A 12949-nucleotide genomic window follows, 5' to 3' on the forward strand; every position below is an offset into this window, starting at 1 on the left:
GAGGAGGATAAAACATGGGCAGAGGGCACAGCTTTCATTTCACCAGCTCACAATGTGTGCTTTTGTGAACATCTGCATTGTTCTTACTTCTGTATCTCTTTACATGTGCATCTCACTTACGGCTTAAATAGATTTTTAAGGGTAGACCCTGACGGATTATTTAAAACACAGCTCCAAATAAAAAATCTACTGTTTCCCACACTGTCAACGAATACAGATGAAATAAATTATTATTAAATCCAGTAAAAAGAGTAAAGTGATGATTCTGATTCAGGTGTGGATTGTGAACCCTTTTCTTCAGACCCGGTTATAAATGGTTCTTACTACATGCTGATAGCATGCTGAGTTTTCCCGAACCTACTGCCACCCTGAGTCAAAGACATGACCGCAAAGGACGGGATCTGTGTACTGTCAGAGGGATACGGTTTTGATGTGGCCCACTTGGTCTCTCCGACACAGATCGGGATTAGATTCCAACCCTTGGGCACGTTGTCTGGCTGGCTGTCTTCAAATGTAGCTCCAAACCCAAATATACGACCTTTTGATCGTTACATGAGCTCACTGAGGTGGGGAATGTGATTCAGTTGAGGAATGGAAGCCACTAAGACACACTTGGGAGAACACAGAGCAGACCTATGTACAAAATGATTAGATGCCATCGGTTGGGGATGTTTACAATGGATGATTCTGGTTAAAGAATCGGGGAAAGTGAGTTTTTCTGGTTTCAGAAAGGCGACTCTGCACTATACTCAACAGTTTTCACTGTCTTGCTGAAGCGTAAGACATTTGTTTCTGCTGGAGTAAACTGTGTATTTGTCACGACTGGGTAAATTTAACCAAATAAATGAAACTCATAATTTTTAAAAGAAAGTAGGAGCTTCACAATTTAGATGCTATGAATCTCTTCGCCTCCTTACAGCTTCATCTACTTTGACTATACTTGGACTTCAACCTGAACCTTTCCTAAATTGTTATAAATTTCATCCTCCTCTCTGAGGGGAAACACTGTTCTTTGCTCACATCGCTGTTCTTTGCTCACATTCCTTCATCCTCCTTCTTCGGCCCTTATGAGCACAAGTCCGTATTTCATTTAGTGAAGACTTCCTCCAAAACACATGCTCTTAAAGTGGCCCTGATTAATCAAGCCCGGTGTTTTCTTCTTCCACGTCTCCTGGATCAGGGGCTGCCTACAGGGAGTGTAATTCTTAGTGCTTTTCTTTTGGTGCTTTAATTTAAGCGGTGTTATCACTGGCTCAGGATGAAAGGGCCAGGGCATGAGTGTGGAAATACAGAGGGTTAATTCCACTGTTGGCATTGGAGGTTAGGTAAAGTTCAATGAAATATTAAGGTAACGTTTCAGTTGAGGCTTAAGACGGGTAAAACGTCCACCACTCGCCCTGGTTTTTAGGGCGAGTGGTGGACATTTTACGCTAAAAAAGACAAATAAAAAGTTAGAACTTTTATCTTCAAATTGTCAGCATTATTAAACCAAACGACCAGTAGTGCATGAAAAATGTTTTACATGCCACTGACATTCAGCGCCTCTCAGTTATGATGATGGTGTTGATGGTTTAAGAGTGCAAAAAAATGAAACCCCCCCAATAAAACAGTGTAAATGCAGTTAGCTAAACAACCCATAAAAGAATTTTCTAAAACGGAAACATTCAGGGCTACAGCGAGGGGCAAACAAAGTATAGCTTTTCATATTTTGGACATTTTGCTGTTACTAAATGGGTGTGAGTAGCTCTGAGGAGCCAAACAACTTTGCAAACCTGCAACAGCTGACATCATCGCTCATTACAGGCCAATAGAAGCATGAAAAATATAAGTGGTCATTGCATATTTTTCACATAAAGTCACTGCAACAGTCTTAACATCCGTAAGATATTTAGGCACGGTAAGTGAATGAGCAAATTGACACTGAAAAGGTAATTGATTTTTCTGTTGCGTCAATATTTGGGGAATTAGGAGCACTTACTGCAACGTACGTGCACACAGGTGTCGGTGGCACGTCGCAGTAATCTAATAGCGGACGGGGATCACAGCGCTAATCCTGGGAAGTGGACAGAAAGGCCTGTGTTCTGATGGAATGTTTAGACTACCTGAGCCAATAGACTGCATTTGTGATAGGGAAATTCTGGCTTTTCGCTGGTATGTTCCTTTGAACATCCACCATGGCGACTGATATTTCAGAGCAAAGGAAGCTGAAACTGAAACTTTTGTCCAAAGAATTTCCAGAAACGGAAATTTCTAATTACGCTATCTTGATTTGAAACTGTGCGGCGGGTAGTGCAGAGGAGAGGGTTGATAAAGTCAGAGGTGAACAGCCGTCCAGAAAATCAGAGAGTGCCGAGCGTATTTAAATCAGCTTAATACCACAGCGCTGCCTGATTCGTCCTTCGGGCAGATGCTCACAGATTAGAAAACAACGCAAACGGTAGCCCATATAATTTTCTCCACCTCCTCCGTCCAGCCCTCGCCTTACCTCCAGCCGCTCTCCTGCTGAAGAGGATTCCCTGTGAGGTGGATCTCTCGCAGGAAATGACATCCCTGCAGACTCTCACACACGTTCTGGAGCTCTGAGGGAGAAAGACAACGCTGCCTTGTCAGTGTCTATTTTTCAGTCCGCTCCTCATTTTTACCAGTTGCATCATGCAGGTATGCGGAGATGTTTTCCAGAGACATGAAAACTTACAGTGCGCATCTTATTTCCATGGAGTCAGACAATATACTTGTCCAGCCGGCACAGAGCCAATATGAATACAGCAGCATCATATTAATAGATGGAATCATGAGTGTTTATGCCTGAAGGCTTGTGCATGTAAATTTATAGCTATTGTTTCTTTTTTTATTGAGTGAAATCAATCTGTGGCTGAGTGGGAGGAAGGGACTGGAAAGGGAGACGGCCCGAGAGCATACAGACAGAATGAGATGAACGCTAATAACGGCTGTTTTCTAAGTCTGTGTGTCACATAACAGTAGTTATAATGATAATCTTCATTAATTGAGCACTTTTCAAAACCAAAGTTACAAAGTGCATCACACAAGGCAGCAAATGAAAATAAAAATATCCAAAATCATCGTTAAAGTCGGCAAAAGAGGACAATTAAAGGACACAGGTTTTGATGCACAGTAAAAGTTTGTATGCCTTTACAACGAGGAAAACCGGATTTACACAGTGTGTCTAATCACGACAACCTGTTACCTGACATGCAGTTGAATCGAAGATCCAGATTTTCAAGGGACACAGAATCAGACATGGGGGGCAGCTGGGTAATTCTAGAAAACACAGAGACAAATTCTAACCTCTCTGAAAGCTGCTCTACACCTTCAGATAACATTCATGTCACTGTTAAACACAGAAACAGGCCGTGTGCACAGACAGAGCGGAAGTGCAGGAACATACCTGTTTTGGGCCACAGAGAGACGTTGCATGAGGGGAAGCCAGCAAGCAGTGAGGCCCTGCAGGGAGCAGATGCTGTTGTCGTCCAGAAGCAGCTCTCTGAGCAGGACCTGATTGTTCAGACTGGGGGGCTGATGGGCGAACAGGGTGAAGTTGTCAGCTAACAGCAGTCAAACTGTGGGGTTAGACTAACTTTAACTGCTGCTGCTGGTCCAGCCACGACTACATGACCCCATCCATCAATGTCAGTTGTTTTAGTCCTGCCGTGTTTACAGTCATCATGTCTGCCACAAGTTACGCTCTACGGCACTCGAGGGTATATACTATCGTACAAATTACTTTTCTTTGTATCTCCTTTTGTTTTGCTTGTTTTCTTTTTCTTGACTTAGCTTCAGTATTTGGACAGTCTCTCCAACTTATTCAGCATCCTCATGGAGGATGAATGTAACTAATAACATCAATTAGTGCCTGGGCCCTGGTGTTGTGCATCCTCTCTCGCATCTCACTTTTAATTCAAGAGTGCACATCACGCCTCAGTCTGATGTTTCTCAGACTTGAAGGTCAAAGTTCACCTTCACCCCTCATGAGTTGTTGATTTAAATACCTCTGTAAGGCTGTTGGCTCTCAGGTCCAGAGTGCTGAGCAGAGCACTGTTCTCCAGACCCTCAACACTTGCCAGGTGGTTGTGCGAGCAGTTCAGGTGGAGCAGAGTGTACACGTCCCTCAGCCCTTTGGTGCTGATCAGCTGGTTGTGTTCCACTGACAACCTCTGCAGTCTCCTCACAGACTCCAGACCAGCTGGGGATGAGACGGAACAGAGAAGCCACTTATTCAGGTTGGACAACAGCACAGAGTCTACAGTAAACAAGCGATAAGCATGTCGAAAAACTTCATTTGAAAGGACACGGTCCAAAAGTCCCCTCCTGTATATAGAATCTGAGCTCACGATTTACAAAAGAGGTGAGTTACAACCAAATGCTACAGTAGCTTAATACACAATTCAGTGTGTTTAACCTCTTGCCTGGCCAATATCTTTTTATGACTTTAGCCTCGAGGCTCAAGTTGATAAATAAATCACTTCTCATTGCATATTGCAGTAAAGTGAACGTCTGAAAAGAAGAGGGATGCTGCCCTCTTGTGCAGTACCGCAGACTTGTCAGGAAGTCTGAGCTCAAGCTGCGACCTCCACATTCCAACAGCAACAATGAGTCACACTGAAAAAACAACTGGAGACCTCAGATGTGACACAATCACATATTATACATTTATCTGACAGTTCTCACCAATGCGTGTGATGGAGTTGTGCGAGAGGTCTAGAGCGTCCAGATTTTCAGCGCCAGCTAACCCATGGATGGACGTCAGCTTGTTGTGGCTGAGCTGAAGGACTCGCAGACTAGTCATATTTTCACAGTCGACGAATGAGATGTCGTTTTCCTGCAGCGAGACAAATGAAGATCTGATGGCACACCAAAAGCCGCCTGTACTGATTTTACAGAAAAAAATGAAAGAAAAGGAGCTAATGATATTTAACCAATACCCAAGATCTGCACTATTAAAACAGAAGCAAGTAAAGATCTTGGATGACTTGATACTTAAAAAGTGGCATGAAGATAATAAAGTAATATATATTGACTGAACATCCACCTGTACATCGACGTAGCAGAGCTGTGGTAACTGGCTGATGCCTTCCAGGGATTTGAGGCCACAGCGTCTGAGGCTGAGGGACCGAAGTTGAGTACACTGAGCGAGAGCGGACAAGCTACAGCCCGGCAAGTCCTCCAGGGTCACTGTGGTCACCTGAAAGAGGGGCAGAGATCGCTCAGGGCTCGGCAGTTTTCCTGGATTTTGAGAGGTTAAGTTGGTATGTGTGACAAGGCACGTGGATATGTCATTATTCCATCACATATCAAACATGGAGTATCCTCTTTAATATAGCTGTCCAGAGACAACTGGCACAAAATATCCTTACACGTCAGCATTCAAGCAGCTTTGTCAGTGTGTCTGTACAGCGGCTAAGCATCTGCACAAAGGTTACCTCCTGCAGGGATTTCCAGCCTGTGGCCTGAAGCAGAGCGTCCGAGCAGAGAGGTTGCAGACCGCTGGCCTCCGCAGCCCTCCTCAGGCCTCTCCGACTCCGGACTGATCCTTTCTGCTTCCTCCTGTTCTGGAGGGAGAGTTTGGACCAGGGGATGCAGTCGTTCATCCATGACAGCCTCTTCTGCTCCGTGTGCTCCGGGAGCCACGCAGGCAGAAAAAGGGACACGGTGGAAGGCCTCGCTGCTTGACGTTCACAGTCCACAGTTGTGTTATGCTGTTGTGGTCTGGCTTCAGTGCTGGTGGGGCAGACTGCAGATTCAGCAGGTGCAGGAGCGGGGCTTGAGGAGGTCCGTGTGGTGCTGTCGTCCAGCTGTGAGGAGTTTCCTGTTTTATCTGTATTATTTTTCTCACTTTGAGCCATCATGCTCTTATGATCTCTTTTCAGCTCACTTGCTCTTCCCGCTCTTGCCTCCGTGTCCTTCACCATTCTCTTGCTGCTCTCCTCCTTTTTGTTGAGTCTTACATCTTCTTCTGTTTGTTCGTAAAGCTCTTCCTTGTTTTCTCCCACCTCTTGCCCATTGAGCTCCTTCTCTGCTTCTACATTTTCCCTCTCCTCCCTTTTCTTCTTCTCCTCCTCCAGCTTCTTCTCTTCATCTTGTGTTTTGCCCTCATATTCCATCTTTCTGTAGTCCAAATCACACCTCTCCTTCTCCTCCTTGAGCCTCATTTCTTCTTCTGTCTTTTTGTAATTCTCTTCTTCCCTCTGTCTCCTCCTCTTTTCCTCCTGCTTCCTTCTCTGTTCTTCCTCTTTTGTTTTCAGTTCATCTTCCCTTTCCTTCTTCTCATTTTCTTCAATGAGTTCTTTCATTTTTCTATTGTCCTCTTCCTGTTTTCTTATCACTTCCTTCACATCCTCCTTCTCCTCCATCTTTTTCCTTTCCTTCTCCTTCTCCCTCTTCCTTGCCTCCTCTTTCTCCTCTTCCACACTCCTTTTCCTATCTGTTGCTTCCTTCTTTTTTCTCTCCTCAAGTTTTACTTCTTCATCTACATTTCCATGTTCTCTTTCATGCCTTTTCCTTATCTCTTCACACATCTTTTCCTGTGCCATTCTTTTTCTGTCGTCATCATCCTCCTCCTCTTTCTTTTTCCTCAACTCCTCCTGCTTCTTCTTCTCCTCAGTCTCTTTAGTTACCCTCCCCACTTCCTTCATTCTCATATTTTCCTCTTCCCTCTTTTTTCTCTCCTCCTCCTCTTTCTTTGGCCACTTTTGGCTCATCCCTCTCTCCATTTTTCTCTTCTCCATCTCCTTCCTTGTCTCTTCTATCTTTTTTCTTTCCTCCTCCCTTTTCTCCTTCTCTTCTTGCTCCTTCCTCATCCTCTCTGCCTCTGCTTGCTTCTTTTCTTCCTCCATCATTCCCATCCCATCCTCCAGCTTCCTCTTTTCCAAATCTATCCTTTGTCTTTCCTCTTCTCTCTTCCTCTTTTCCTCCCTCTCCTTTCTCCTCTTTTCCTCTTTATTTTTCCTCTCCTCTTCTATTTTTCTCTGTTCCTCTTTCTTCCTCCTTCTCTCTTCCTCCACTTGTTTCCTCTCTGCTTCTATCTTATTTTTCTCCTCCTCCCTTTTCTCCTTCTCCTCCTGCTCCTTCCTCATCTTCTCTGCCTCTGCTTTCTTCTTTTCTTCCTCCATCATTCTCATCTCATCCTCCAGCTTCCTCTTTTCCAAATCTATCCTTTGTCTTTCCTCTTCTCTCTTCCTCTTTTCCTCCCTCTCCTTTCTCCTCTTTTTCTCTTCCTCTTTCTTCCTCCTTGTCTCTTCCTCCATTCGTTTCCTCTCTGCCTCGATCTTATTTTTCTCCTCTTCCCTTTTCCTCTTGTCCTCTTCATCCTTCAGTCTCTTCTGCTCCTCTTCCATCCTCCTCCTCTCTTCCTCCACTCGTCTCTGTAAGCTGTTGATCAGTTCCTAATTGGTTGAAATAATCACTAGAGTTACAACAAAGCAAGTCATCCCATTTCTTTAGTAATATTTAACTTCAGGTACATAAATTAATAACATATAAATAGCAAAAAGGAAAAAAAAAAAACATCTAAAGAGGAAAACTGAAATATGACCCATTCATGCAGACTAACATAATCTAGTATTTGAGGTCAGAATCTGATTTGAGAAGTCAAACAGCCCCAAAAGGTCACACGTCACATTGTTGAAATAATGATGAATTCAGATTACTGATTTTGCCTGGAAGTCCCAGTCCTTAACCATTAACCTGGGAGCGTGCCAGGTTTCAGGCCCACCTGCTGAAGCAGAAACTCCTCTTCAAGTTTTTCCTGAGCTCTTTTTTCAATCAACTCAAGTTCCCTCTGACGGAGCTGGAGTTGATGGAAAGATAAAAAAATCAACATGATAAAGGAATAAGTTATGACACTTTGACATCTTTCTTCAAACAGCATATATGTCTCACTGGCTGATAACTTGCTCTCCGGTTATCCTGTTGTCTACTTAAATTCCAGATTACACATTCGTTCTAATGGATGCTCTCTTCCACTACAGCATATTTGTGGAAAATGTAAGGAGGCAGCATCCTTCTTGAGCACTTGAGCAAGATGGTACGTTCCACAGGTTGTCTGTTTTCCTGGTTAATGCATGTACACTATTATTACAAATATTTAAAGTATCAGGTTCTATTCTCCCTTCTTCAGTGAGACATATATGAGAAATACCTACACAGCGTAGAATCACACATTTGCTCACCTGAAATATTTAACAAAAGCTGCATCTGCTATATTAAAAATCCTTATGGCAAGTAACCATGTTGAGTAAAGGAAGTCCAGAGTGACTCACCTTCTCGGCTTCAATTATCTTCCTCAGCTCCTCCTGAAAGTCTCTTTCAATTTGTCTCTTTTGCTCTTCTTTCTTCATCTCCTCACAGTGCTGTTTGTCTTGCTCTGCCTTGCATTCATTGCTTTTCTTTCTCTCCAGTTCATCCATTGAGATCTCAAGGGTACTCATGTCGAATGCCAAATGCATCTCAGTCTCTGTATATATATTTGTTCCTGCTTCATCTGTGACAAAAAAATAAGGGTTTTGTAAGGACGGAAAAACATGCACATTCAAGTCTGGGTCCTTTTGAGCACGTCATCATCTGCCTTCCCTGTCACCTCTATTGCACACATGCAGTGAACACAAACTAACGCATCAAGAAGTACATATGTCACATGAATGATCTGGACAGAGCTTGAGCAGGTCAGTATGTTTTGTCAAAAATAGGGAGGGGAGCAGTTATGGTCTGTTAAATAATAAATAATTTCAATTAGAGCATTTCCATCTGGTCAAAGATGATATGTTTTTATGGCAGACATTTTGCCAAAAAGCTTCAAAACCATCACAGTTATGACCACTGACAGGACTTTAGGGACTCTATCAAACCCTCTACTTCATTTTTCAACTCAAAAGGGATTAAGAACATCTTCACACAACGTTCATTGATGAAAACAAAAAACAGGACAACAGCGACCTCTTGTGGGCAGCTGCTCTATCACCAAAGAAGTGCATTATCAGACCTTCAGCAAGGCCTCAACAGTGCAATGAAAAAGGAACAAAGAGAAAAGAAGCAAAATTAGGCATCAACTTCCATCACACCTGTGTACAGAGTACACGTCAACATGTTTGTTCACTTTGTTTACATCGTGCTGTCACTCAGACAAAAGTACACACTGTGCAAGATTTTATTAGGTGCCAAAACAACAAGGTTCTTCATAAATAATGCTTTTTATTCGTGAGTATTACTCATTTGAAGGCATCAATTCAAATTTGATGCTTTTACCTGGAAAATGTGCACATGAAAAAGCTCATTCAAAAACTGCTTTTACACCCTCTAAGGAAGGCTTAAATAAAGCCAGGCTTCACTATGTGCACATTTTTTTCAGCGTACAAAAATCTCAAGTATTCACTTGATTTTTCTAAACATGTACTTACTGTACCTTCATTGTTTGGACACACTGACACTTTGTGAGTGAAAAGCGCTTCTGTCTCTGTGGGTGCAGGAAGAAGGCGAGTGTCAGAAGAAGTGTTGTTCTCCTCATTTTCTGGGTCACAAAAGACCTGCAAGCAGATCATCAATTTAAAGTAGTTTTCCACAAAATGGGTTGTATTTAGGATGTTTGAGGACATTTAAGACAAGACTGTAAAGAGAGACATTTACCTGCTCGTTCACTTTCATCATATCCTTATCGAGTTCAAAAGGCAAGTTCACTGTGTCCTCAGTGTGATGCGACGCAGTGCAGTCTGGGATGCAATTCAAAGAAAACACAGATATATTCATTATCATGGAAAACAGTGGTATCATTTCAAGGTTTTTGAATGTTAATATGTGGAAATACAGAACCATTAACTGATAGAATCCTGAAAATGGCAGCTTAGATTAGCGATTTGGCAGCTAATTCAAACACAACAAATAATTCCAAGAAGCCTGGTATTGCATGATGTGCTTGCTCTTTAACAAACCTTCAAGTTCCTCAAGGATGAGCTTCTCACAAACTGCTGCTCTGCTTTTTGAGGTTTCAAAGTAGCTGAGCAGAGATGGTGGAATATCATCTAAATCCTGGGGGCAGAAAGTTGCTTTATGTTAGTTTGTTTTCATCACAAACGATGAATGTTAATGTTAAGGTATGGTTAATGTTAAGTCTTGTATCTCCCTAAACTTCGAAACATGTGTTTTTATTCAGCTTGTGGAGACTCAATGAAGCAATGACTGATGGCTACATGAGATATAAGGCTTGCAGTGGGTCAGTTGATGTGTACATGTGTTCAAGTTGTCAATAATTCGTCCACTGTCAATGCCACTTATCCTGTTTCACGTCCAAGGGTTAATCTCCGCTTGTGCTTCCAAATTAATTTTCTAGATGCTTCAGTGATGCATTTATATGAACACATATGGAAATTAAAAGAAGACATGTGAAGGAGCAGTTTTTACTGTTAGCTGCAGTGTGAAGAAGTTAACTGTCAACTTTGACCTTTGACTTGTTGTCCTCGGGGACAGGTGCAGCCAGGTGAAGCACAAAACACACAAAGACTGAACTTAAACCATAATACAATACCAAACAATGGAAATACGTAAAACACATGCTAAAACCCACCACTCAAGCTAATGTTAAATATCTGATAGCAGGTAACAGCTTCTACTAGCTAACTACATTTAGCTTGCTGTCAATTAGCGATAAATCTCCATTTCATCATCTCATCTCAGCGTTCAGGCCTCAGCAGGAGACTCTTCTTACCGCCTCATCGTGAAATGAAAAACTCTGCTGCTCTACTGGAGTTTCATCGGTGTCACAGATGTCTGAATTAGCCAGCTGCCGCATATTAGCCTCAGCCAGCTCATTAGCAGCCGTCATGTTTTTTAAAACGTCAGAGGCGCTTAACGTTAACTCCCCGTTATCGCCGTTTGTCCTCATAAAGTTATCTGACGTCGTTGTTTTTATCTACAGTATCCATACTTGCTGTTTATCTGAATAACATGCCACTTGGCGCGTCAAAGCGAATTTAACGTTTGCTATCACTCAGAGCAACTTTCTGCTCGCGTCTAGCAGAGACTTCAGTCTCCATGGAAACAATACTCTGAACTACGTAGCCTCGCCAGGGACAAACCGTGCAGAAGGCAAAGGGAAAATTCAAATTGCTTCCGTCTCACAAGTAGAAAACCGTTTCAGTTTCATCTTTGTCACATTTATTCGTTCACATGAAAAATTGGAGTGCCATAACTCTCTTATAAACATTTTAAAACTTTCCACAAGCAGACTTTGGCACAACAAGGAATCTGAAAAGAACAAAGCTGTTTGGTTCAGAGCTGCTTCGTGGAAATAAAATGTGGTGTCATGGACTTGTGTGGGCATTTTGGGCAGCCAGCGAGAAGGGGTCAGTGAGCTGAAGACCTTGTAGGTGAATCACAGGACCAGAAGAACAAAAAATGTGTCAGGCTGTGAACAATGCACACTTTTTCCATGGCATTTCTTATCACAAAGACCGGTTCCTCTCTCCCGTGGTGAAGTCTCTGCACTCGTGCTGTACTCCTTCTCTTTGAGGAGATTCCAGTGGCCCACACAGGTTTTCCCATACACATTCCCGAGGGTTTTCTAAAAGGAACCCAGTCTCCTTCCTCAAAGTTTCAAAGAAGAACAGCATGTCCTCCATCCCGAACTGAGACACACTAAGGCCTGTTCTCATTTCTCATGACGTTCCAGGACAGAAAACAAAACAACAGAATGGCGCCAGATCAGACTACTTTTTCCTTCAAAGCCCAAAACTGAATTCCACAACGACAATGAAAAGCACCACATCTACAGCACTTATGTGGCCTACAAGGTCAACACCAGCAGAATCTTCGCAGGTCTGGCACGGACATGCTTTCATACAGGTCATCATGGGTCAAAGCACAACTTCAGTCCTGAGGCTGACGGGCAGAAACAGGACACTTTGGTGCTGCCCCCGCTGTTGGAGTCAAACTGCCTGTCCCTTATGTTTCATTAGGTCCTCTAAGATTCATTGACCAAGTTCAATTGCTCAAAAAGGCTCCATCAGCAAGCCTTGTCCACTCCGATTAGGGCCAGGCCCTTTGTCAGTGGGCAAGGTGTCCGTCGCTTTTGTCCAAGTGCACGGAACCCAGACAGCAGCCAGACAGGGCCAAGCTGCAGATTTATACAGCAGATTACGCCAGTCAATGGCGGCTCCGGCCCAAACGCAGTAGTGGTTTGGATAGCAGCTGTGTGTTTACACTGTCAAGGGTTTTCTGTTACTCGTCTGTAGCCATTATCTTGGCAACCACTGGGCCTATCAAGCCTATCATTTCCATCTGGGGTCATTGACGAAAGAAGGGATTGGAGGAAAAATCTACCACCACTCCAAACTACTCTTTTCTTACCCTTTCTCTTACTGCCCAGTTTGAATGCACAGGTTGCAAGTCACAGATTTATGAATTATGAGGTATTAGCAATGCATGATTGTGCTTTGGTTTGGGAAATGCTAATTTGTCTCATGTGTAGACTTGTTTATTCCATTTATGATATTTAGTAACTGTGGATTTAATCAACCATTGGAGCCAAAATACCATCCAGAATAATATATTTTCCATGCTTGAACTTAACATGACATTTCAACCTCCAGTGCCGGAAAATGGATGATTCTTCTCACTGCACTGAGCCAGATTATGGGCTTCTGGGAGTAAGGCGACTTGTATGTAGATCTGATGGCAGTTAAAACATATTAGGTGCACGTGAGGGGGAAAATATTTAAGAGAACTAATCCTGCACGAATGCTGTTGTAAGCCTAATCACCGCTATGTTACATTCTTGTAGTTTTCTGCTGTCAAATTCTTGCTTGTACAACAAACATCTGATCTTGGTTTTTCACAGATTTACCTGCACAGCATTGTGTTACATTTGGGAAGTCAAGCCAGTTCACCCACAACACTCTGCTGACCGAGATTACTCCTCCTTCAGTGGGATGACAGCAGCAGTGAG

General features: G+C 43.0%; 1 protein-coding gene across 2 annotated transcripts in view; it reads right to left on the reverse strand.

Moving 5' to 3' along the window:
* Positions 1 to 11060, reverse strand: part of lrriq1 (leucine-rich repeats and IQ motif containing 1) — a 35290-nt gene extending 24230 nt beyond the window's left edge. For both annotated transcript variants that reach the window (XM_076734023.1, XM_076734022.1), the window contains exons 1-13: positions 10712 to 11060; positions 9939 to 10035; positions 9637 to 9719; positions 9416 to 9536; positions 8277 to 8497; positions 7730 to 7804; positions 5439 to 7400; positions 5048 to 5200; positions 4687 to 4837; positions 4008 to 4201; positions 3407 to 3534; positions 3206 to 3279; positions 2486 to 2579 (exon numbers count right to left, since the gene is read on the reverse strand). In XM_076734023.1, the coding sequence (XP_076590138.1) occupies positions 2486 to 2579; positions 3206 to 3279; positions 3407 to 3534; positions 4008 to 4201; positions 4687 to 4837; positions 5048 to 5200; positions 5439 to 7400; positions 7730 to 7804; positions 8277 to 8497; positions 9416 to 9536; positions 9637 to 9719; positions 9939 to 10035; positions 10712 to 10888 (3530 nt within the window). In that variant the 5' untranslated portion in view covers positions 10889 to 11060. The remainder of the gene's footprint in view (positions 1 to 2485; positions 2580 to 3205; positions 3280 to 3406; positions 3535 to 4007; positions 4202 to 4686; positions 4838 to 5047; positions 5201 to 5438; positions 7401 to 7729; positions 7805 to 8276; positions 8498 to 9415; positions 9537 to 9636; positions 9720 to 9938; positions 10036 to 10711) is intronic.
* Between the last annotated feature and the right edge of the window lie 1889 nt (positions 11061 to 12949).

This window comes from Chaetodon auriga, chromosome 6, assembly GCF_051107435.1.
Source record: "Chaetodon auriga isolate fChaAug3 chromosome 6, fChaAug3.hap1, whole genome shotgun sequence".
NCBI classification, from domain to species: Eukaryota; Metazoa; Chordata; class Actinopteri; order Chaetodontiformes; family Chaetodontidae; genus Chaetodon; species Chaetodon auriga.